This window comes from Pristis pectinata, unplaced genomic scaffold, assembly GCF_009764475.1.
Source record: "Pristis pectinata isolate sPriPec2 unplaced genomic scaffold, sPriPec2.1.pri scaffold_113_arrow_ctg1, whole genome shotgun sequence".
Taxonomy (NCBI): domain Eukaryota; kingdom Metazoa; phylum Chordata; class Chondrichthyes; order Rhinopristiformes; family Pristidae; genus Pristis; species Pristis pectinata.
Genome location: NW_026262462.1, coordinates 27,501 through 53,178, shown reverse-complemented (window position 1 = coordinate 53,178; position 25,678 = coordinate 27,501). Strand labels below are relative to the sequence as shown.

General features: G+C 55.8%; 1 protein-coding gene across 1 annotated transcript in view; it reads left to right on the top strand.

Annotated features, from left to right (window-relative positions):
• Positions 1 to 25,678, top strand: part of LOC127567109 (pleckstrin homology domain-containing family G member 4B-like) — a 53,477-nt gene that overhangs the window by 5,497 nt on the left and 22,302 nt on the right. Inside the window, exons 4-12 of the mRNA XM_052009787.1 lie at positions 1,074 to 1,222; positions 5,028 to 5,166; positions 8,425 to 8,547; positions 9,984 to 10,175; positions 11,150 to 11,898; positions 15,085 to 15,331; positions 17,621 to 17,710; positions 22,835 to 23,059; positions 23,576 to 23,746. Of these exons, the coding sequence (XP_051865747.1) occupies positions 1,074 to 1,222; positions 5,028 to 5,166; positions 8,425 to 8,547; positions 9,984 to 10,175; positions 11,150 to 11,898; positions 15,085 to 15,331; positions 17,621 to 17,710; positions 22,835 to 23,059; positions 23,576 to 23,746 (2,085 nt within the window). The remainder of the gene's footprint in view (positions 1 to 1,073; positions 1,223 to 5,027; positions 5,167 to 8,424; positions 8,548 to 9,983; positions 10,176 to 11,149; positions 11,899 to 15,084; positions 15,332 to 17,620; positions 17,711 to 22,834; positions 23,060 to 23,575; positions 23,747 to 25,678) is intronic.

The following is a 25,678-nucleotide window of genomic DNA, read 5'->3' as shown; positions in this document are numbered from 1 at the left end:
ACTCCGTGTGTGGTAGCGGAAGCATACACACTCCCGTTAAACCCGCCGGGACCCCATCCCCACCCTCCCGTTAAACCCACTGGGACCCCGTCCCCACCCTCCCGTTAAACCCACTGGGACCCCATTTCCCATACTGCTGTTAAACCCACCGGGACCCCGTTTCCCACCCTCCCGTTAAACCCACCTGGACCCCATTTCCCCACACTCCCGTTAAACTTTCTGGAGCCCCATTTTCCACCCTCCTCTTGAACCCACTGGGACCCCGTTTCCCACCCTCCCGTTAAACCCACCGGGACCCCGTTTCCCACCCTCCCGTTAAACCCGCCGGGACCCCGTTCCCCACCCTCCCGTTAAACCTGCCAGGACCCCGTTCCCCACCATCCCGTTAAACCCACCTGGACCCCATTCCCCACCCTCCCGTTAAACCCACCTGGACCCCATTTCCCCACACTCCCGTTAAACTTTCTGGGGCCCCATTTCCCACACTCCCTTCGAACCCACTGGGACCCCATTTTCCACCCTCCTCGAACCCACCAGGACCCCGTTTCCCACCCTCCCATTAAACCCACCGGGATCCCGTTTCCCACCCTCCCGTTAAACCCACCGGGACCCCATTTCCCCACACTCCCGTTAAACTCTCCGGGGCCCCATTTCCCACCCTCCCTTTGAACCCACCGAGACCCCATTTCCCACCCTCCCGTTAAACCCACTGGACCCCACTTCCCACCCTTCCATTACACCCACCGGGACGCCGTTTCCCACCGTCCCTCCAAACCCATCAGAAAACATATCATACTACATCTAAAAACAAGCAAATTAAAAGTGAGTCAAGCTGTCAGTGGAATAACATCCAACAGTCTGGAAAATCAGCCATTCAGGCACCAAGAAAGTCTCAGGGGAGTCGGATTATCGGAGTTTTACTGTGTTTAGTCTGTGTTATGAGAGAGAGAGCCCAGTGCCTGTTGGAACAATCTGATCTAACGGTTTGTTATTATTAAGGGAGTGGTGTTGACAGGGATGGCTAAACATTTATATCTGACTGCGTGCCTCTTCGCCTACTCCCTGCCTGACAGGAAGTTGCCATACTCATCGAGGAGGATCAGTTGTTAATGAGACACGTGCTGCAGGATACTCGGCTAACCGGACTTCAGCAGGAAGGGGCTGCTATCCTGGTGAAGCTCAAGAGGGAGATGGTCACCAACAGCGGCTTGGAGGATCACAGGTGAAGTCTGCCCTGTCGTAACCTTCGGCCCATTGGTACGAGGGGGCGTGACCTGCCTCGGGCCTACCGGTGTCACGATGAACCGTCGTTGGACACTGTGTCACCCAGTTCGGGGCGAAAGGTGTAAAGGCATCAGAGAGGGTGTGGAAGACGTTTATTGGGATGTTTCTGGGAAAGAGGGACCCACCGGGACCCCGTTTCCCACCCTCCCGTTACACCCACCGGGACCCCGTTTCCCACCCATTAAACCCACCGGGACCCCGTTTCCCACCCTCCCGTTAAACCCACCGGGACCCTGTTTCCCACCCTCCCATTAAACCCACCAGGACCCCGTTTCCCACCCTCCCATTAAATCCACCAGGACCCCGTTTTCCACCCTCCCTGCCTTAAATACCCCCAGTGACTTCTCCTCCACAGCCCTATGTGGCAACGAATCCCACAGATTCACCGCCCTCTGGCCAAAGAAATTCCTCCTTGTCTCCGTTCTAAAGGGACGTCCCTTCATTCCGAGGCTGTGCCCGTGCATTCAACCCAAGCAGTGCACACACCCCGTCGCCCACCAGAATCTCCCTTGGGCGCTGTCCCCCGGAGGATTCAGTCCGTCCACCTGCTGGGACAGCCCGCTGCGACCCCGGAGACCCACAGGTCGGCCTTGTGACTCCCTGCACCTCCCGGTCCCTCCGTTCGAGAGGGGAGGGGGCAAGGGCAGCCCACATGGCACGCTGGGGGGGGGGTGGGTATACGTGAGCGGGTCACGGCGGTATCTGCGTGGAGGGAGACGGACTGGGGGCTGATCTTCCAAGAGCTTTCCTGCACTCTTCTCCCTCCGTGTACCCCGAACCCGTGCCTCGAATGTCCTGGGCGACTACCCCCCTCCCTCCACCCCCAGCACTGCCATCTGGGGAGATGGTGTGGAGAAGGTTCATTGGGTCCATTCCTGGGATGAAAGGGTTGGTTGACAACCAAGGAGAAATCGAGGAGCGAGGAAGCCCTCTTGAGGGGCAGAGAATTCCAGAGATTCCCATTCCCCCTGGGGGGGTGGGGGGGAGGGGCAGGTTTCCCCCCCTTCCAGACCGGGCCGACCCCTTATTCTGAGACGATGACCCCACCACCTTCCCCGCTCCAGTTCCTGGACACCCCAGTCCAGGGGAAACACTGTCCGTTCTGTGACGCCCTGTAAGAAGTCAGAGTCACAGCATTGGTGGGGGGAAGGGGGTGTCTGGGGAGCTCCCTCTAACCCCCTCCCCTCACCCTCCTGTACCTGGGGAGCTCCCTCTAACCCCCTCCTCTCACCCTCCTGTACCTGGGGAGCTCCCTCTAACCCCCTCCTGTATCGGGGGAGACGCCCCAACCCCAGCCGAGGCCAGGATAGATCTGTAATCCTCGTCCTGCTCCTGCCCATGGAGTGGGAGCGGGTGTGGGTTTCCGGGGATCAGAGACCCTGATGCCTACAAACCCTTGATGTTGCCAGGACTGAGAGCAGCTTCATCCTGCGGTTCCACCCCGCCTTGTCGTGGCCGTGTTGGAGAGGTCACGCTCCCGCTCACACGGCAGTTGATTATTCCCCTCCCCACCCCTCCCCTGGGAATGTTGCTGTCCTGCCTGAGTCTCCCAGCTCCCCCCCCTGCCTCCACTGCCCTTTGAAGCCCGCCCACCGGGCAGCAGTGTTCCGGTCCCATGCGATCCGTATGATTCAGAGGGGAGGTTGGGGTCAGGGTTCAGTCCGTGGGAGCTGGCAGCGGCCACAAATTCCTCATGTTGTTGTTTTCGAGCAGCCTCAGTTTTTAACCCTCTGCCGGCTGGATCGACAGCGGTTAGAGCTGCTACCCTGTGGCTCCGGAGACCCGGGTTCAATCCTGGCTTCCGCTGCTGTGTCTGAGGCTGCTGCTGTGTGTGTGTGTGTATGTGTGTCTGCTCTGTGTGTGTGTGTGTGTGTGTGTGTGTGTTTCTGCTCTGTGTCTGTGTGTGTGTGTGTGTGTGTGTGTGTGTGTGGTTGTGTGTGTGTGTGTCTGCTCTGTGTGTGTGTGTGTGTGTGTGTGTGTGTGTGTGTATGGGCGTATGGGTTAGGAAGTTGTGGGGGTGCTATGTTGGCGCCGGAAGCGTGGTGACACTTGCGGGCTGCCCCCAGAACACTCTACGCAAAAGGTGAATTTCACTGTGTGTTTCGATGTACATGTGACTAATAAAGAAATCTTATCATTTTGAAAGCTTTTGTTCTGCATGCCATCCAGACAGATCATTCTGTACATAAGTACATCAAGGTAGTAAAATGAATGCAGAATAAGGTGCTACAGTTACAGAGAAAGTACAAGCAGACAAATAAAGTGCAAGGGCCATGACGAGGTAGATTGGGAGATCTTTTTAGCGTGTGAGAGGTCCGTTCAGGAGCCTTATAACAGTGGGATAGAAGCTGTCCTTGAGCCTGGTGGTACGTGCTTTCAGGCTTTTGTATCTTCTGCCCGATGGGAGGGGGGGAGAAGAGAGAATGTCTGGGGTGGGAGGGAGGGGTCCTTGATTGTGTGTGTGTGTGTGTGTGTGTGTGTGTGTGTGTGTGTGTGTGTGTGTGTGTGTGTGTGTCTGTGTGTGTGCACATGTGTGTGGAGGCTGCATGGTCTCCCTGAGACTGGGTGGGTTTCCCCCAGGGGCTCCGGTTCCCTCCCATGTCCCAAAGACCGTGCGGGGTCGGGGGGTTAATCGGCCACTGCGAATTGTCCCCCCCAGTGTGTGGGTGAGGGGTAGAATCTGGTGGGGGGAAGTTGATGGGAACGGGAGGAGAATAAAATGGGATCAGTATAAAGGGGTGGTTGCTGGCCAGCACGCCTCAAGTGGGCCGAAGGGCCTGTTTGCGTGCTGAATGACTCGAGCTATCTCTGTGAGCGCCGGAGTGCGCGAAAGGGGTTCGTGCAACTGGGGAATTTGTGAGTTTGATCTGCTGCTCTCTCTGGGTCCTGAGGTCAAATCCGGCCCCCGCGTGGCCCCCAACCCCTGCCCCACACCCGTCAGAGGGCTTTAGAGCTCTCCTGTCTCTGGAAAACCAGAGGGCATAATTCCGAAAGTGGGAGAGGAAGAGGGAGAGCTGGACGGCAGGGTGGTGCAGTTAGAGCCTTGCAAGTCCGGAGACACGGGTTTGATCCTGACCTCCGGTGCTGTGTGTGTGTGTGTGTGTGTGTGTGTGTGTGTGTGTGTGTGTGTGTGTGTGTGTGTGTGTGTGTGTGTGTGTGTGTGTGCGCGCGCGCGCGTGCCTGCCTGTGTTTTCCTCTGTGTGTGTGTGTGTGTGTGTGTGTGTGTAAGTGCCTGTGTCTGTACCACTGTGTTTCTGTGTGTGTGTGTCTGTGCATGTGTGTGTGGCTGTCTGTCTGTCTGTGTGTGTGTGTCTCTGTGTATGTGTGTCTGTGCTTGTGTGTGTGGCTGTCTGTCTGTGTGTGTGTGTCTCTGTGTATGTGTGTCTGTGCTTGTGTGTGTGGTTGTCTGTGTGTGTGTGTGTGTGTGTGTGTGTGTGTGTGTGTGTGAATATGGAGTCTGCACACTCCCCCTGTGACCCCGTGGGTTTCCCCCGGGGGCTCCACTTCCCTCCCACGTCCCAAAGACGTGCGGTGCCAGTGGGTTCATCGCCCGCTGTGAATTGTTCCCCACCACCCCCCCAGTGTGTGGGTGAGGGGGAGGATCTCGGGCGAGGGCGGAGTTGATGGGAAGTGGGGGGGTGGGGGGGAGGGGAAGATTTGTGGCACAGGGTGTGACTCAGGACTGTTGGGCCGAGCGGCCTCCCTCTCCGGCGACTGACGGGCACGTTCTGAATTATTGCCAGGGATGACATGAAGACCACCTGTGCCCTCTACGAGCAGGTGGACGAGGAGGTCCATCGCCTGGTGCAGGTGTCCAACCAGCGCCTGAAGGACCTGCAGAGCCTGGCAGAGTTCTGGCAGTTCGAAGACCAGTTTCGAGAGGTAGTGGGGCTGGCTCGACGGTCCCAGGGGGCGGGACGTGGGTGGACACTTCCCCGGGTGTCCTGGGAACAAAGTGGGAGGACAGGATCAGACACAGGGTGAGGCTCCCCCCGCACCGTCCCGTCACACAGTCCCGGGGACGGGGTCAGACACAGGGCGAGGCTCTCCTCGCACCGTCCCGTCACACACTCCCAGGGACGGGGTCAGACACAGGGTGAAGTCACGTTGCAGCTGTATAAAACTTTGGTAAGACTGCACTTAGAGTACTGAGTGCAGTTCTGGTCGTCCCGTTACAGGAAGGATGTGGGGGCTTTGGAGAGGGTGCAGAGGAAGTTCACCAGGATGCTGCCTGGATTAGAGAGCTTGAGCTATGTTGGACAAAACAGGTGGTTTTCTCCAGAGTGTCAGAGGCTGAGGGGAGACCTAATAGAGGTTTATAAGATTATGAGAGACATAGATCTTTTTCCCAGGGTTGAAATGTCAAGTCTAGAGGGTGAAAGGGGGGAAAGTTCGAAGAGATGTGTGGGGCAATTTTTTACACAGAGAGTGGTGGGTGCCTGGAATGGGCTGCCAGGGGAGGGGGTGGAGGCAGATACGACATTGGGGTTTGAGAGGCATTCAGCCGGACACATGAAGAGGCTGGGAATGGAGGGTTAGGGACTGTGTGCAGGCAGAAGGGATTAGTTTAATTTGGCCTTGTGGTCGGTCCAGAACCTGGTCTAACGACCTGAAACGTCGACTCTTGTGGCCCTTTCCGCAGGTGCTGCCTTGACCTGCTGTTTCCAGAATGTTCTGCTTTGATTTGCTTGACTCGCACCTGGAAGGGGAAGATTGCCTTGCGAGGAAAGGCCGCACAGACTGGGCTTTTATCCGTTGGGATCTGGATGAGTGGAAGGGGGCTTCAGGGCATTGAGTATAAAAGTCAGGGAAGTGGCAACACTGGTGGATAGGGCGGTGAAGAAGGCGTACGGCACGATTGCCTTCATCGGTCAGGGCGTTGAGTATAAGTGAAAGGGAGTCACGTTGCAGCTGTGTAAAGCTTTGGTCAGGCCGCACTTGGGGTACAGTGTGCAGTTCTGGTCGCCCCGTTACAGGAAGGGTGCGGAGGCTTTGGAGAGGGTGCAGAGGAGGTTCACCAGGACGCTGCCTGGATTAGAGAGTATTAGCTATGAGGAGAGGTCGGACAGACTCAGGTTGTTTTCTCTCTTTCTCTGGAGCATCGGATATAGGTTTATAAACTTATGGGAGGCATAGATAGAGTAGACAGCTGATATCTTTCTCCCCAGGGTCGAATTGTCTAACACTGCCATCTGATGTGGTAAATGCGGGCTCACTCTTTAAGTTTTAAGAATGTATTGGATAGATACATGGATAGGAGAGGGTTATGACTGGGTGCAGGTCAATGGGACTAGCAGAATAAAGTTTTGACTAGAAGGGCCGAATGGCCTGTTTTCTGTGCTGTAGCGTTCTATGGTTCTAGAGGGCATAGGTTTAAGGTGAGTGGGGGGGGGGAGTTTAAAGGAGATGTGTGGGGCAGGTTTTTTTTACACAGAGAGTGGTGGGTGCCTGGAATGGGCTGCCAGGGGTGGTGGTAGAAGCAGATACGATAGACGGGTTCGAGGCTTATAGATAGACACAGGAATATGGAGGGATATGGACCATGTGCAGGCGGAAGGGATTTAGTTTAATTCGGCACAGGCATTGTGGGCTGAAGGGCCTGTTCCTGTATGATTCCAGTGGAGTACATATTCAGGCTGGAGAAGCAGCTGTTTTCCCTCGAGCAGAGGTAGACCTGGAGGGGATTTGACCGAGGCAAACAAAATCAGGGTGGGTTTAGCCAGAGGAGGCGGTGGGGGACTGTAGGGCAACTTCACAGAACAGGGAGGAGGGATTTCAGCGGCAAGTTTGCACTGAACTTGTTTCATGGAACATAAATAGAAAGAGGAAACGCTGGAAACACTCAGCAGGTCAGGCAGCGCCCGTGGGAAGAGACACAGAGCCAGCGTCTTAGTTCCAAGACCCTCCGTCGGAACTGGGAAGGAGAGACGGAGGAAGCCCGCGAAGAGGCTTGGAGGGGGAGGTGTCCCCGATGGGATGGGACCCAGCAAGCAAAGTTATCTGGTCAGCAAGTGAGTGGGAGCGGTTGGAGAGGGAGAACAGAGACAAGGGAAGGTAGGAGCTGTGAAGGGTGGAGCAGGGAGCCGTGCCCGGCAGGGCAGCGAGAAGAGAGTGGGACAATAACACGAAGAAGTTGGGTAACGTGATGTCGGAATTGACGATCGAGTCCGGAAGGGTTCACCCTGCCCAGAGGGGAGGCGACCCCATTCCACCCCCACTCCCCCCCCACCCCACGTTCCCGTCAACTCCCCCCGGGCCCTCCCCCCTCACCCACACACTGGGGAGGGTCAATTCACAGCGGCTGTTTAACCCACTGAACCCGCACGTCTTTGAGGTGCGCACAAGTACACATTCACATGTGCGTGCACTCACACACATACACACTCACACACACAGATTCACACACACACACACACACACACTCTCACACACACACACACACACACACAGATTCACACACACACACACTCACACACACACAGATTCACACACACACACAGATTCACACACACACACACACACTTAGACACATACACACACACACACACACACACAGATTCACACACACACACATAGACACACACTCACACACACACATAGACACACACACACACACAGATTCACACACAGACACACACACACAGACTCACACACACAGACTCACACAAACACACGCAGAGACAGACACACATACTCACGCAAACACACAGACACACACGCACACACAGACAAAAACACACACACAGACACACATAAAACACAGACAGACTCACGCACATGCAGACACACACACACAGACACACAAAACACACACACAGGGGCACACACACACACACACGCACGCACGCACACGCACACACATGTACACAAACACCTCCATATGCAAACATGCGCAATCAATCACATGCACGCGCACACCGACTGGAGCATGCACACACCCAAAACACCGGAGCCCAGCGACCGACACACACTGGGACACACTCTCCCCTGCGCCCTAACACTACGCGATCCCACGTCTGCGCCCAAGCACCCGTGTGCGCTCCGGCGCAGGGGCCGAGACTCTCCCGCTGGTCTGACGTCCCGTCTCTCACCACCCCCCCCCCACACCCCCACAACCCCACAACTCTCCTCCCTCCCCAGGTCTGCGACTGGTTGACGGACGTGGGGCAGCCACGGCTGGAGAAGTGCGAGGAGACGGAGGACTCGCTCCCCACACTGCGGCAGAGGCAGCAGGAATTTCGGGACTTCAGCCACACGGCGCTGGTAAGGCACTGATGGGGATTGGATTGTTTAAATTTAGGAGCAACGCGTTAATCGCCCAGTCCCAAAGGTCCCTGGAGATGCCAGTGGCGATCAGGCAGTGTGTCTGTAATACTACAGAGACAAGGGGAAAATTCTCCATTCCGGGGAGGTGGGACGAGTCTCTGGAACTCTCTTCCTCAAAGGCAGCAGACCTGGGAATGTTTGTGAGGTCAAGGGAGACAGATTCTCCAGATGTGAGGGAGTTGATAGATGAATTGGTTTATTATTGTCCTACGTACTGAGGTACAGTGAAAAACTTAGTTTTGCGTGCCGTCCGTACAGATCATTCCACTACATCGGTATATCGAGGTGGTACAGGAGAAAGCAGTAACAGCACGCAGAATGTAGTGTTACAGCCACAGAGAAAGTGCAGTGCAGATAGACAAGAAGGTGCAAGGGCCATGCCGAGGTAAATTTTGAGGTCAGGAGTCCACCTTATCGTGCTAGGGGACGGTTCAATAGTCTATCTGGTTGCATCCCGGCTTGGGACGGCAACTGCTCTGCCCGGGACCGCAAGAAACTGCAGAGTTGTGGACACAGCCCAGCGCGTCACGGACGCCAGCCTCCCCTCCTTAGACTCTGTCTTTACCTCTCGCTGCCTTGGTGAAGCAGCCGACATAATCAAAGACCCCACCCACCCGGGACATTCTCTCTTCTCTCCTCTTCCATCGGGTAGAAGAGACAGGAGCCTGAGGGCACGTACCACCAGGCTCAAGGACAGCTTCTATCCCGCTGTGATAAGACTATTGAATGGTTCCCTTATACAATGAGATGGACTCTGACCTCACGACCTACCTTGTTGTGACCTTGCACCTTATTGCACTGCACTTTCTCTGTACCTGTGACACTTTACTCTGTACTGTTATTGTTTTTACTTGTAGTAATTCAATGCACTCTGTACTGACTCAATGTAACTGCACTGTGTAATAAATTGACCTGTACGATCGGTATGCAAGACAAGTTTTTCACTACTGGTATTGGAATTGGTTTATTATTGTCACTTGTACCGAGGTCCAGTGAAAAACTTGTCTTGCACACCGATCGTACAGGTCAATTCATTACACAGGGCAGATACATTGAGTCAGTACAGAGTGCATTGAGGTAGTACAGGTAAAAACAATAACAGTACAGAGTAAAATGTCACAGTCACAGAGAAAGTGCAGTGCAGGTAGACAATAAGATGCAAGGGCCACGTCAAGGTAGATTGTGAGGTCAAGAGTCCCAGGGGCCTGTTCAATCGTTACCGGGGGTCATTGGGGCTGGGCAGAATGGGGGGTCAGGGTCACAGTGAATGGGACATGTTCTTGTGGAGGGGGAGAGTAGGGGTATGATCCGCCTGATCCGTATGTTTGTACCTCCCTTGTGTTCTTCCCGTTTCTCCGCTTGGGATCGCCCAGGAGCGCAGCCAGAAGGCAGAGCGACTCCTGCAGGGAATGGCCCACTGGGACCAGGCCGTCTCCTCCCGACTCCAGCCCTACACCGATAAGCTGAGGGCTTACGGGGCGCTGGTAACCCGGTTCACCGAGCGGGTGGAGCAGCGCCGGCTGGCCATCGAGAGGACCATCCGCCTCCATGAGTTCTTCAAGACGGTGAGATGGCAGTTGACTGAGGGACGGTGTGAGGGAGCTGGGTTACCGTCAGTGGGGACACAGTCAGTGACACGGGGCGCTGGGGGAGAGGGGTCACTGAGGGACAGTGTGAGGGAGCTGGGTTACCATCAGTGGGGACACAGTCAGTGACACGGGGCGCCGGGGGAGAGGGGTCACTGAGGGACGGTGTGAGGGAGCTGGGTTACCGTCAGTGGGGACACAGTCAGTGACACGGGGCGCCGGGGGAGAGGGGTCACTGAGGGACGGTGTGAGGGAGCTGGGTTACCGTCAGTGGGGACACAGTCAGTGACACGGGGTGCCAGGGGAGAGGGGTCACTGAGGGACAGTGTGAGGGAGCTGGGTTACTGTCAGTGGGGACACAGTCAGTGACACGGGGCACTGGGGGAGAGGGGTCACTGAGGGACGGTGTGAGGGAGCTGGGTTACCGTCAGTGGGGACACAGTCAGTGACACGGGGCACTGAGCACGGTACACTCTCACACACCGTCTCTCACACAACCTCTCTCGCACACTCTCTCTCTCACACTCTCTCACACTCACACACTCTCACACTCTCTCACACTCACACTCTCTCACACACACTCACACACTCTCTCACACACACACTCTCTCACACACTCACACACTCTCTCACACACACTCTCACACACACACACACACTCACACACTCCTTCTCAAGCTCTCTCTCTCACACGCTCTCTCTCTCACACGCTCTCTCTCGCGCTCTCTCACACACTCTCTCTCTCTTACAAATACACAGAGCCACACTCTCTCACAGACATTTTCTCTCACACACTCTCTCACTGTCTCTCTCTTACACACTCACACGGACACACAGACAGACACACACACACACACACACACACACACACACACACACACACACACACACTGTGTGTACAGCACCACCCTGACCCCCCTCCTCTCTCTCTCTCTCTCTCTCTCTCTCCCCAGGCTTACAGCTGGGCTCTGGGGAGCCTGCGGACCCTGGCAGGGATCGGCCCGGACCAGTGCCCGTCGGCGGAGGGCTGCCAGTCTGCCCAGCCACCCCCACGCCCCCAGGCCCAGCTCCACCCTGCCATCCCCGAGTCCCGCTTCCGGGAGATGCGGGAACTGGCCGAGTCCCTGGGCAACCCGAGGCTGCTGGAACGCTGGTCGCTGTGCTGGGACGGCTATCGGGAGGCGCTCGCTGCCACACGCGGGGTTAGGCACCCCCCGGCTGGCCCCCGCAGGGCCCCTGAAGGCTCGGCTGGCCCGGGGGGCAGCCGGACCCCCTGCCCGGAGCGGAGAGCCACCCCGCTCCCCGTCACCCCCTGGCTCAGCGCCTGGTCACTGAGCGGCAGCCCCCCCTCTTCGGCGTCCTTCTCCTCCACCCCGGACGTCCGGGCCCGCAGCCCTTTCCCCGGGGCCGGAGCGGAGGGCGGGCGGCGGGACCCAGGGAGGCCCCTGAAGAAGGCGCAGAGCTTCGAGCTGGCCCCTGCCCCTGCCCCGGACGCTGGGTGGCCCCAGAGGGCGAGGAGCGAGCCGGGGGGGTCCGGGGCGGGGGCCGGGGTCCTCATCAGGGGTCTGGAGGTCAGCAGCACCCAGCTGGTGGACCGTACCTGCTCGCCAAGGGAGCACGTCATGCTGGCAAGGAGGGGCGAGATCCTGGCCGAGGCTCCCTGGGGAGGCTCGCCGGCCCCGGGGCCACGGGACAAGAGCAGGTAGGTGGGCAGGAGGTTACCCCCTCCGCCCCTCTCGCCCTTCCCTCCCTCCCCTCCCCTCTGCCCCACCCTTCCTCCCCTCACACCTCCTCACCCTCACCTCCCTCTTCCTCACCCTCCCCTCACCTCCCCTCTGCCCCTTCCCTCCCTCCCTCCCCTCGTTCTTCCTCACCCTCCCTCCCCTCTGCCTCACCCTCACCCTCCCTCCCTCACCCTCCACTCCCCTCCCTCTCTCCCCTCCCTCCCTCCGTTCTAGTTGCTAAATTTCCTCCCCTCCCCTCCGCTCGCTCCACTTCCTCGCTCCCCTCCCAACTTGTGCGGCACCACTGCCTCTACTATGCACCCAGCCCCACAGATCTCAGCGCATCCCGTCACCGCACACGACCTCAGCGCCCGCCCCCCCCCCCCCCCCCCACAACCTCCACACAAACCCGGCCCCTCGGGTTTAATCACTCCTTCAGCTGGGCAGCACGTGCCCCAGGGGAGTACAGGTGAAGATTCTGAACAGAACCGCTGGAAACTCTCAGCGGGGCCAGCCTGCGTCCGTGCGGAGTCCGCGGCTCCGGGTCCCAGCACCCGTGGGTCTCTCGTGGCTGAGTGCCGAGTTCCAGTTACTAACCGCTCTCTGGGTGGGGAGAAGGAGGGTTCCCCCCCCCCACGCCCGTCAGATCCCCACTAATTCTCCCCCCTCACCCCACCCACCCTAAATCTACACCCTCGAGTTTTATCCACCTCTAATATGGGGAAAAGGTTTATTGTTCAAATTCAATTATTGTCACAGGCAAACACACCCAGGGTATAAATGTCACGGGAATTGATGTCTTGCAGCATCAGTACAGTACGTTGACAAAACCCTGGTCAGACCTCACTTGGAGTACTGTGCTCAGTTCTGGTCACCTCACTACAGGAAGGATGTGGAAGCCATAGAGAGGGTGCAGAGGAGATTTACAAGGATGCTGCCTGGATTGGGGAGCATGCCTTATAAAAGCAGGTTGAGGGAACTCGGCCTTTTCTCCTTGGAGCGACGGAGGATGAGGGGGGACCTGATAGAGGTGTATAAGGTGATAAGAGGCATTGATCGTGGTGATAGTCAGAAATTACCAGGCTTACCCACAGCCCTCTATTTTTCTCAGCTCCATGGACCTATCCAACAGTCTCTTAAAAGACCCTATTGTATCTGCCTCCACCACCGTTGCCGGCAGCCCATTCCCCGCACTCACCACTCTCTGAGTAAAAAACTTACCCCTGACATCTCCTCTGTACCTGCTCCCCAGCACCTTAAACCTGTGTCCTCTTGTGGCCACCATTTCAGCCCTGGGGAAAAGCCTCTGACTATCCACACGATCAATGCCTCTCATCATTTTATACACCTCTATCAGGTCCCCCCTCATCCTCCGTCGCTCCAAGGAGAAAAGGCTGAGTTCCCTCAACCTGCTTTCATAAGGCATGCTCCGCATTCCAGGCAGCATCCTTGTAAATCTCCTCTGCACCCTTTCTATGGCTTCCACATCCTTCCTGTAGTGAGGCGACCAGAACTGAGCACAGTACTCCAAGTGGGGTCTGACCAGGGTCCTATACAGCTGCAACAATGCCTCTCGGCTCCTAAATTCAATTCCACGCAAGTCTGCCCTATCCATTCCCCATCATCGTTCTATATACCTCAGTTGTGGACCATTCCCCCCGCAACCCCCACCAGCACCCTTAACCTCCCCCCCTCCAGGGAGAACAGACCCAGTCTTTGTTTCAGGTCTGTAGTATTTCACTCCATAGGGAGAGGCCGGGGGGATGGATCACTCACACACCCTTGTGTGAGACCAGGTGGGGCTTCATCAAACGACAGGAGTTGGATCAGACCCACAGTAAGTCTGAGAGTGCAACAGAAAACTTCAGTCTTAAAAAAGAAACACAGCTACTTTTTAATTTGCGATCCACAAAGTGAGCAATGAATCACTGAGGTTAGCAGCTTCTCCTCATCTCCGTCCTAAATAGTGTAGCGGTTAGCGTAACGTTTTACAGTGCCAGCGACCCGGGTTCAGTTCCCGTCTGTAAGGAGTTCTTACGTTCTCCCCGTGTCTGTGTGGGTTTCCTCTGGATGCTCGGGTTTCCACCCACATTCCAAAGACGTACGGGTTAGGAAGTTGTGGGCATGCTATGTTGGCGCCGGAAGCGTGGCGACACTGCGGGCTGCCCCCAGCACACTCTACGCAAAAAGATGCATTTCACTCTGTGTTTCTATGTACATGTGACTAATAAAGAAATCTTATCTTAAATCTACTCCCCCAAATCTTGAGGCTATGTCCCCTAGTTCTAGTTTCACCTACCAGTGGAAACAACCTTCCTGCCTCTATCTTATCTGTCCCTTACATAATTTCCTATGTTTCTATAAGATCTCCTCTCAGTCCTCTGAATTCCAGCGAGTATAGTCCCAGGCGACTCAATCTCTGCTCATAGGCTAACCCCCTCATCCCCTGAGTCAACCTGGTGAACCTCCTCTGCACCGCCTCCAAAGCCAGTATATCTTTCCTCAAGTAAGGAGACCAGAACTGCATGCAGTACTCCAGGTGTGGCCTCACCAGTACCATAAGACAAAGGGGCAGAAGTCGGCCATTCGGCCCTTCGAGTTTGCTCTGCCGTTCTATCACGAGCTGATCCATTCTCCCATTTAGCCCCACTCCCCCCGCTTTAACTCCGTAGGACACTCGGACACCTCCATGGATAGGGAAGGTTTGGAGGGATACGGGCCAGACATGGGGAAATTGGGACTAGCCCGGATGGCTGGCACGCTGTTTGCTTTCTGTATGCGCCCCCCCCCCCACCACCACCAGAGGGGGGGGGGATTTAAGGGGGGGGCGTGTCCTTCACCCCAAAGGGCGGTGCGTGTTTGGAACGAGCTGCCAGAAACCCGCGGTTAAGGCGGGCACCTCAGTGACCTTTAGGTAAGTATGTGCACAGGAGAGGTTCGGAGGGCTCTGGGCCAGATGGGACCAGCTGAATGGCCTCTCTCCCTGCTGTGTGACTGTGCACCGAGGTACAGTGAGTCACCCAGTTAGGCGTCTGGTCCATGCAGATCTTTCCACCACATCTGACCTCTTGCCTCGTCTCGGCGCTGCCCCTACCCACCCCCACCCTCCCACCGTCCATCCTTCGCCTCCCAGCCGACCACTAACCTCCCTTCTCCCCCAGCAGACCCCGCCGCGCCCTGACCGAGGCCATTCTGGCGGAGCGGGAGTACATCGGCTCACTGGAGCTGGTGGCGGAGACCTACTGCCGGGAGCTGGACCGCACGGACGTCCCGCAGGGGCTGCGGGGCAAGAGGGGCCTGCTCTTCGGCAACCTGGAGAAGCTGCTGGCCTTCCACAGGGAGCGCCTCCTGCCCGAGCTGGAGGGGTGCGCCGCCTGCCCGCTGCGCCTCGGCGAGGGCTTCCTCCGCCACGTACGTACGGGGTATTGGTATTGGTTTATTATTGTACTGAGGTACAGTGAAAAACTTGTCTTGCAAACCAATCGTATAGGTCAATTCATTACACAGTGCAGTTACATTGGGTCAGTACAGAGTGCATTGAGGTAGTACAGGTAAAAACAATAACAGTACAGAGTAAAGTGTCCCAGCTACAGAGAAAGTGCAGTGCAATAAGGTGCAAGGTCACAACAAGGTAGATCGTGAGGTCAGAGTCCATCTCATCGTATAAGGGAACCGTTCAATAGTCTTATCACAGTGGGATAGAAGCTGTCCTTAAGTCTGGCGGTACGTGCCCTCAGGCTCCTGTATCTTCTACCCGATGGAAGAGGAGAGAAGAGAGAATGACCCGGGTGGGTGGGGTCTTTGATTATGCTGGCTGCTTCACCAAAGCAGCGAGAGGTAAAGGCAGAGTCCAAGGAGGGGAGGCTGGTTCCGTGATGCGCTGGGCTGTGTCCACAACTCTCTGCAGCTTCTTGCGGTCCTGGGCAGAGCAGTTGCCGTACCAAGCCGTGATACATCCAGATAGGATGCTTTCTATGGTGCATCGGTAAAAGTTGGTGAGAGTCAAAGGGGACAAACCAAATTTCTTTAGCCTTCTGAGGAAGTAGAGGCACTGGTGAGCTTTCTTGGCCGTGGCATCTACGTGATTTGACCAGGACAGGCTGTTGATGATGTTCACTCCCAGGAACTTGAAGCTGTCAACCCTCTCGACCTCAGCACCGTTGATGTAGACAGATGCATGTACACCGTCCCCTTTCCTGAAGTCAATGACCAGCTCTTTAGTTTTGTTGACACTGAGGGAAAGGTTGTTGTCATGACACCATTCCACTAAGCTCTCTATCTCCTTCCTGTACTCCAACTCATCGCTGTTCTTTCTCTGGAGCGGGAGCGGCGGAAGCTGAGGGGAGACCTGATAGGGGTTTATAAAATTATGAGAGACGCAGACAGGGTAGAGAGAGTCTTTTTTCCCCAGGGTGGAATCGTCGAATATTAGAGGACATGCATTTAAGGTGAGAGGAGGAAAAAGTTTAAAGCGATGTGAGGGGCAGGTTTATTTACGCAGAGAGCGGTCGGTGCCTGGAATGGGCTGCCAGGGGAGGAGCTGGGGGCAGATGCAAAAGGCTGTTAGACACATGACTATGGAGGAACGCGGGTCACGTGCAGGCAGAAGGGATTTAGTCTGGTTCAACGCGGACCTGGTGGGCCGAAGGGCCTATACTGCTCTGTCCTGTGCTTATCAAAACTGGCCAGCTCACAGGAGGCAGCCGCGTGGTCCTGGCTCGCTCAGCCAATGAGAACGTGTCGTGTCATTGGTGCTCGGCCAATGGGAGGGCAGTGCGTGGTGACCCCCTTCTTAGAGCCGACCCGATCCGCGCTCTCATTCCCAGAGATCATCTTCAAACCTACGCAGGGAAGGTACGCCGGGTTGTTTACTGTGGTTAAGGGGGTTGCCTTGTACGCTTGAGCAGGGTGGAGCCTCTCCACATTGGGGTGGGGGCAGCCCAGAGGAGGTTCACTGGGTCAGTTTAAAAAATGAACGATATATAAGATTACAGGAGGCAAGTATCAGGGGAAAGTGTACAGCTGATGGCAGGATTTTGAGGTCCCGAGCCCATAGCTCGACGGGACCTCATGAATTTTGGGCAGACACAGTGGTGTAGCGGTGAGCGTAACGCTTTACAGTGCCAGAGACCCGGGGTTCAATTCCCGCCGCTGTCTGTAAGGAGTTTGTGCGTTCTCCCCGTGTGTCTGCATGGGTTTCCTCCGGGTGCTCCGGTTTCCTCCCACATTCCAAAGACATCCCGGTTAGTAGGTTGACGCGGGTGTAATTAGGCAGCGTTCCCTCACAAGGAAGGCTTGAGCAGGGTGGACCCATACCCGGGGTCCAGGGGAACAAGAAGTGATCTCATTGAAGGGTCTGCGATCCTCGACGGGGGAGGTGTTTCCCCTGGGTGGCGGGGGGGGGGGGGGGGGGGGGGTACCGTCTCGGAATGAGGGGCCGCCCAAATTAAGATGGAGACAAGGAGGAATATCCTCTGCGGGAGGGGTGGGGAATCTCAGGAATTCTCTCCTTGGGGCTGCTTGCTGACCCTTGTCTGGTTGTCTCCCTTCTCGTGGCGTGACTCCACTCCTCCCTCACACTCACACTCACTCTCTCTCTCTCTCCCCCCTCCCTCCCTCTCTCTCTCTTCCTTCTCCCCCCGCCCCCACCCCCGCACTCCCTCACCCCCCCTCCAACCAAACCCTGGCCCTACCTGGCAGAAGGAGCAGTTCACGATGTACGCCCTCTACGTGAAGAACAAGCCGCAGTCGGACGCCCTGCTCGCCAGCCACGGCAACGCGTTCTTCAAGGTAATACCTCTCTGCCCTGATTTCTTCTGCCCTGGGAACTGGTCCCGTGGGGGGAGAGGGGGAGGAGGGGACAGCCCGCCCCTCTGGGAGGCTTTCGTTCCAAAGATAGCTCCTCTGTGGGGCTCACTGGAGAAGATTCTTAGTGACAGGATTTATGGGCATTTGGAGAAGCATAGGCTGATTAGGGACAGTCAGCGTGGCTTTGTGAGGGGCAGGTCGTGCCTCACGAGCCTGATTGAATTATTTGAGGATGTGACAAAGCACATTGATGAAGGTCGAGCAGTGGATGTGGTGTACATGGATTTTAGTAAGGTGTTTGATAAGGTTCCTCGTGGACGGCTCATTCAGAAAGTCAGGAGGCACGGGATCCAGGGAAACTTGGCTGTGTGGATTCAGAATTGGTTCGCCCATGGAAGACAGGAGGTGGTGGTAGATGGAGCGTATTCTGCTTGGAGGTCAGTGATCAGTGGTGTTCCGCAGGGATCTGTTCTGGGACCCCTGCTATTTGTGATTTTTATAAATGACTTGGATGAGGATGTGGAGGGGTGGGTTAGTAAGTCTGCTGATGATACAAAGGTTGGTGTTGTGGACAGTGTAGAAGGTTGCTGTAGATTACAACAGGATATTGATAGGATGCAGAGCTGGGCTGAGAAGTGGCAGATGGAGTTCAACCTGGATGAGTGTGAAGTGATACACTTTTGGGAGATCAAATTTGAAGGCAGAATACAAGGTTAATGGCAGGACTCTTAGCAGTGTGGAGGAACAGAGGGATCTTGAGGTCCACGTCCATAGATCCCTCAAGGTTGCCGCGCAGGTCGATAGGGTTGTTAAGAAGGTGTATGGAGTGTTGGCCTTTATTAGTTGGCGTATTGAGTTCAAGAGCTGCGAGGTGATGTTGCAGCTCTATAGAACTCTGGTCAGACCACATTTGGGGTATTGTGTTCAGTTCTGGTCGCCTCATGATAGGAAGGATGGGGAAGCTTTAGGGGGGGTGCAGAGGGAGATTTACCACGATGCTGCCTGGATTGGAGAACATGTCTTGTCAGGATAGGTTGAGCCAGCTCGGGCTTTTCTCTTCGCAGAGAAGGAGGATGAGAAGTGACTTGGTAGAGGTGTACAAGATGATAAGACGCATAGATCGAGTGGACAGTCAGAGACTTTTTCCCAGGGCGACAATGGCTAACATGATGGGGCATCATTTTAAGGTGATTGGAGCAAGGTATAAGGGGGGTGTCAGGGGTAGGCTTTTTACACAGAGAGTGGTGGGTGCATGGAACGCACTGCTGGCAGAGGTTGTGGGGGCAGATACATTAGGGACATTTAAGAAACTTTTAGACAGACACATGAATGATAGAGAAATGGGAGGGCTATGTGGGAGGGAAGGGTTAGATAGATCTTAGAGCAGGATGAAATTGTGGGCCGAAGAGCCTGGACTGTGCTGTAATGTTCTATGTTTTTATCCAAAATATGGAATTGGTTTATTATTGTCACGTGTACCGAGATAGAGTGAAAATCTTTTGTTTGCTTAATCATTCCATACATAATTACATCGAAGTAGTAAAAAGGAAAACAAAATGCAGAATGGGAGACCACAGTCAGTGCGGATCGGTAGTAACATCTCCTCCTTGCTGACAGTCAACACAGGCGCACCTCGCGGATGTGTGCTTGGCCCACTGCTCTACTCTCTCTACACTCGTGACCGTGTGGCCAGGCACAGCTGAAACGCCATCTGTAAATTCACCGATGACACCGCTGTTGTCGGCAGAATCTCAGACGGCGACGAGGAGGCGTACAGGAGTGAGATACATCGGCTGGGTGAGTGGTGTCATGACAACGACCTCGCACTCAACGTCAGCAAGACCGTGGAACTGATTGTGGACTTCAGGAAGGGGAAGTCGGGAAGACACACACCAGTCCTCACTGAGGGGTCAGCGGTGGGAAGGGAGAGCAGCTTCAAGTTCCTGGGCATCAACATCTCAGAGGATCTATCCTGCGCCCAACACATTGATGCAATCACAATGAAGGCACGCCAGTGGCTGTACTTCATTAGGAGTTTGAGGAGATTCGGGACGTCACCAAAGAGACTTGCAAGTTTCTCCAGATGTACAGTGGAGAGCATTCTGACTGGTTGCATCACCGCCTGGTATGGAGGCTCCCAATGTGCAGGATTGCAAGAGGCTGCAAAGGGTTGTAGACTCAGCCAGCTCCATCGCGGGCACAACCCTCCCCACCATCGAGGACACCTTCAAGAGGCGGTGCCTCAAGAAGGCGGCATCCGTCACTGAGGACCCTCACCACCTGGGACCTGCCCTCTTCTCGTTACAACCATCAGGGAGGAGGTACAGGAGCCTGAAGACCCACACTCAACGATTCAGGAACAGCTTCTTCCCCTCCGTCATCAGATCTCTGAACGGTCCATGAACACTACCTCGTTTTTTTTTTGCACTATTTTTTAGGCAGCGGGGGCTCGGTCGCTGAGACTGACAGATCGCCAGGGTGAAGGGAGTCAGCGGGGTGGGCACTTGGACAGGGCAGGCAAATGGCTCTGAGGGAGAAGAGCAGCCCTGATCCAGATGAGTGGCAGGACGGGATAGAGGGGCCGAATGGCCGCTTCTGCTCCTTGTTCTTAATGTCCTGGTGTGTTCCACAGAGTTAACTTTTTTTAAAATTCATTCGAAGGGTGTGGCCTCCGTAGGCTGAGCCGGCATTGAACTGCCCCCTCCCCAGTTGCCACCCCCACCCCCCCTCCCCCGAGAAGGAGGGAGGCAAGCTGCCTATGGTCCTTGAGGTGGGGGTGACACCTGCGGTGCTGTCGGGGAGGGGGTTCCGGAATTCAGACCCAGGAACGGAGAGACTTCCGGGGGTGGGGGTGGGGGTGGGTGCGGGGGTGGTGTCTCACCCCTCTCATCGCTTTTGCTGATGTTGTCCGTCCAGCCGGTGGATGTGGTGGGTTTGGAAGGCGCTGCCTGAGGAGTGAGTCCCCCTGCAGTGCAGACGGCACGGACCGGGGCTGCTGTGTGTCGGTGGGGGAGTGAGGGAACGGCGGCGGACTTCAGTCACAGGGAGAGGTTGGACAGGGTGCGACTGTTTTCCCCGCAGCGAAGGAGACAGAGGGGGTGACCTGACAAAAGGTTGTAAGAGGCCTAGACAGGGTAGGTAGTCAGAGTCATTTTTTTCCACAGTGGTGGGGTTATCAAGAACAAGAGGGGGGTGGGTTTAAGGGGAGAGGGAGGAGGTTTAAAGGGGTAAGTTTCCTCACCCAGAGAGGAGTTGATATCTGGGAGGAGGTGGACTCAGGTACAACCTGGAGGCATTCAGTCCGGGACTTCACCTGTCCCTCCGCGGACTCCGTCTACACTTCCCGCTGCCTCGGTAAAGCAGCTGGCGTAATCAAAGACCCCCACCCACCCCGGGACATTCTCTCTTCTCCCCTCTCTCCCATTGGGCGGAAGATACAAAAGCCTGAAAGCACATACCACCAGGCTCAAGGACAGCTTCTACCCCGCTGTTATAAGACTGTTGAACAATAAGATGGACTCTTGACCTCATGATCTAACTCATCGTGGCCCTTGCACCTTGTTGTCTGCCTGCACTGTGCTTTCTCTGTGACTGTGACACTTTACTCTGCAATCTGTTATTGTTTTCCCTTGTGCTACCTCGACGTACCGATGATGTGTGGATGGCACAAAAAGCTTTTCATGTGTGACAATAATAAACCAGTTACAGGTCAGCACGATGTAGGTGGTGTTACGTACCAGCAACAATAGAAACACACCGAGCCATGTACAAGTGTTAAAAACTATTTTATTAATAACTACTCAGAAACATAGAAAACCTGCAGCACAATTCAGGCCCTTTGGCCCACAAAGCTGTGCTGAACATGTCCCTACCTTAGAAATTACCAGGCTTACCCATAGCCCTCTACTTTTCTCGGCTCCATGTACCTATCCAACAGTCTCTTAAAAGACTCTATTGTATCCACCTCCGCCACCGTTGCCGGCAGCCCATTCCCCGCACACCACTCTCTGAGTAAAAAACTTACCCCCGACTTCTCCTCTGTACCTACTCCCTAGCACCTTACACCTGTGTCCTCTTGTGGCCACCATTTCAGCCCTGGGGAAAAGCCTCTGACTATCCACCCGATCAATACCTCTCATCACCTTATACACCTCTATCAGGTCCCCCCCTCGTCCTCCGTCGCTCCAAGGAGAAAAGGCCGAGTTCCTTCAACCTGCTTTCATAAGGCATGCTCCCCAATCCAGGCAGCATCCTTGTAAATCTCCTCTGCACCCTGTCTATGGCTTCCACATCCTTCCTATAATAATAAGAAAAGTAAAAACGTACGATATTAAGCATTAACCCCAAAACTAAACTCGAAGTGTGTGTGTGGCAAATTCCCAAACCCCCAAGTCCAGGAATAGTTCTCAAAGTTCAGTTCAGCAAGCCATAAGGTGAAACGTGAGCAAAGGCTTTTGCAAAACCACCGTTGACTGAAGAGGAAAGGTAGAGAGTGAATGCAGAGAGAATTTACGAAATCCACACGTTCCCCGATGGAACCTGTACGACACCTCAATCACTGATGATCTCCATTGCTTTGTTCCAAAGTATCTGCCACCCCGAGAGGCATTCGAGACGTGGCCGTCCACACAAATACCTGTTTCCCTCTACAGGTTGATGACAAAGTGGACTCCACTGGATTGCTCCAAAAATCTATACATGCATTGTAGTGATGGGCACAGCTATTGTTCTTCACCATCGATACAGAGACCAGCAGTCAGTGACTCTCTCTCTCTTCTCCAATTCACTGAGCAAAACCGTCAGTACGTTGTTATACTCTTGCTGTCTTGATAACACCACACACACACACACAACTACTCTACTGTCCAGGTGCCTTAAAGGGACATTCACCAAATAGCAACCTGACTCATAACAGTGGGGAACGAAGGCCAGCATGGACGAGGTGGGCCAAATGGCTTGTTTCAGTGGTGGATGACACTGTGACTCTGGAGCAGGACCACTCAGCCCCTCAATCCTGCCCCCCGCACCCCCCCAACCCCCAACATGGTGGAGTCTGAGTGTGCCTCCCTCCTGACTCTCTGCCTGTGACTCTCTACCTCCCCCCAGAGGAGGCAGCTGCTGCTGCAGGACAGGACGGACCTGGCCGGCCACCTGCGGAAGCCCATCCAGCGCCTGGCCAGCTACGGGGGGCTGCTGAGGGAGCTGCTGGCGGAGTGCGGCGAGGACACGGCACGCGAGAGGCTGGGCCTGCAGGCTGCCGCCGACATGGTCGACTTCCAGCTGCGCCACGGCAACGACCTCCTTGCCATGGACACCATCCGGGGCTGTGACGTGAGTCCGTGGTGGTGGTTGTGGGCTGGGCGGGGAGTCGGAGCGGAGGCGAGGGGGAGTGCACTACACCTCACACTGAGGGAGAGGGACTGAGGGACACCAGTCAGTGTACAGATACCCCCCCGAGGGAGAGGGACTGAGGGACACCAGTCAGTGTACAGATACCCCCCCGAGGGAGAGGGACTGAGGGACACCAGTCAGTGTACAGATCTCCCCCGAGGGAGAGGGACTGAGGGACACCGCTCAATGTACAGATACCCCCTGAGGGAGAGGGACTGAGGGACACCAGTCAATGTACAGATACCCCCTGAGGGAGAGGGACTGGGGGGCACCGGTCAGTGTACAGATATCCCCCCGAGGGAGAGGGACTGATGGACACCGGTCAATGTACAGATACCCCCTGAGGGAGAGGGACTGAGGGACACCGGTCAGTGTACAGATACCCCCTGAGGGAGAGGGGGAGCAGTGTGGGAGGAGGGGTGGATGTAACGGTGCTGTGTGTGTGTGTGCGCGCAGGTGAACCTGAAGGAGCAGGGACTGCTCCTCCGCCGCGACCGTTTCACCGTAAGCTGCGGCCGCCACAAGTGCCTGCGTCACGTCTTCCTGTTCGAGGAGCTGGTCGTCTTCAGCAAGTTCAAGCGTGCGGAGGGCGGCACCGAGTCCTACGTCTACAAGTCGTCTCTGAAGGCGAGTCCGCTTGTGCCCTCCCCTCCCCTCGCCCTCCGGGACCCAGATCCCCCGTCCCCGCCGAAGCCCCCATCCTCCGCGGGGAAGCGGAGGGGATGTGGGGCAGGTGAGCGGAGACGGGAGGGGGGGTTTACTTCCCCATCTCCCCCCATCTCTGCCCCTGCGGCAGCCACTCCTGGGCTGGGTCTCAGTGAGCCAGGTGCGAGTGTGTGTGAGAGAGCGCGAGAGAGAGAGAATAAGAGACACACAGAAAGAGACAGACGTATAGAGAAATAGAGAGAGAGAGAGGGAGACACACATAGACAGACATGTGGAGAGAGAGAAACAGAGAGTGAGTCCAACAGAGAGAGAGAGAGACAGAGAGAAACTGATGGAGACAGTGAAGGGAGAGAGACAGGGGAGAGAGAGACAGGGGGTGGGGAGAGAGAGGCTGTGGGTTCAAGCCCTAATTCCGCAGCCTGCAGCGCTGAGCTTTGCATCGATTCTCTCTCTGCACGTCTGCTGCTGTCTCTCAGTTTGTCTGCCTGCTTGCCCTTCTCTCTCCCCTCTCCCCATCTCCCCCCTTGTGTCTCTCCCCCGTCTCTCTGCCCCCTTGTCTCTCACCCCACCCCCTTCTGTCTCTCTCCCCACCCCCCCTCTGTCTCTCCCCCTCTGTCTGTCAGTCAGTTTCTCTCTCTCTCTCTCTATCTGTTGGACTCACTTTCTGTTTCTCTCTCTCTACATCTGTCTGTGTCCCTCTCTCTCTCTCTCTCTCTTTCTCTCTCTCTGTTGGACTCACTCTGTTTCTCTCTACTTGTCTACGTGTGTCTCCCTTTCTCTCTCTCTATTTCTCTGTGTCTGTCGCTGTGTGTCTCTTATTCTCTCCCTCGCGCTCTCTCATACACACACTCGCACACTCTCTCTCTCGCACACTCTCTCTCTCACATTCACACGGTTCCCCACTGCGCCCCCGACTGGGAAACACATCTGCCGTTCCCTCGCCATGGCTGCCTCCAAATCCCCGACTCGAGAGCACCGAGATAAGCACCTTCCCCACACGGGCCGGGGCAGTTCGAGGGAGCGGCTCACTCCCCACCACCCCCCCCCCCCACCTCCCCACCCCCTTGAGGGACAGGCACCAAATGCCCACCCCCCCCCCACCCCCTGCCAGTCACACCTGTGTCCGGGAAATGAATCACTTAACAAAAGAAATAAGCCTGGCTGGATTGTGGCTGGAGGAGCTGTAAATAGGAAAGTGTCAATGTGCATAGTTAGCAGTGGGGAAGAGAAGTGGCTGCCAGAGAAAGGAATGAGTCACGGAGTCACACAGCGCGGAAGCAGGCCCTTCAGCCCATCTCCTCCATGCCGACCGAGGTGCCCACCTGAGAGACAAAGGACGGCAGATGCTGGAATCTGGATGAAAAACACGATGATGCTGGAGAAACTCAGGCGGTCAACGTTCCGGGTCGGGACCCTTCTTCAGGACATTAGAAACATTGACCAGCTGCTTTTCTCCACGGACGCTGCCCGGCCTTCTGAGTTCCTCCAGCATTGTTGTGTCTCTCATCAAGGTGCCCACCTGAGCCAGTCCCACTTGCCCGCATTTGGCCCATAAGACCATAAGACAAAGGGGCAAGATGTCAGCCACTCGGCCCATCGGGTCTGCTCTGCCATTCTATCGTGAGTTGATCCATTCTCCCATTTAGGCCCCACTCCCCCGCCTTCTCACCATAACCTTTGATGCTCTGGCTACTCAGATACCTATCAATCTCTGCCTTAAATACACCCAATGACTTTGCCCCCACAGCTGCCCGTAGCAACAAATTCCACAGATTCACCGCTCTCTGGCTGAAGAAATTTCTCCGCATCTGTTCTGAATGGGCGCCCTTCAATCCTGAAGTCGTGCCCTCTTGTACTAGACTCCCCTACCGTGGGAAACAACTTCGCCACTAG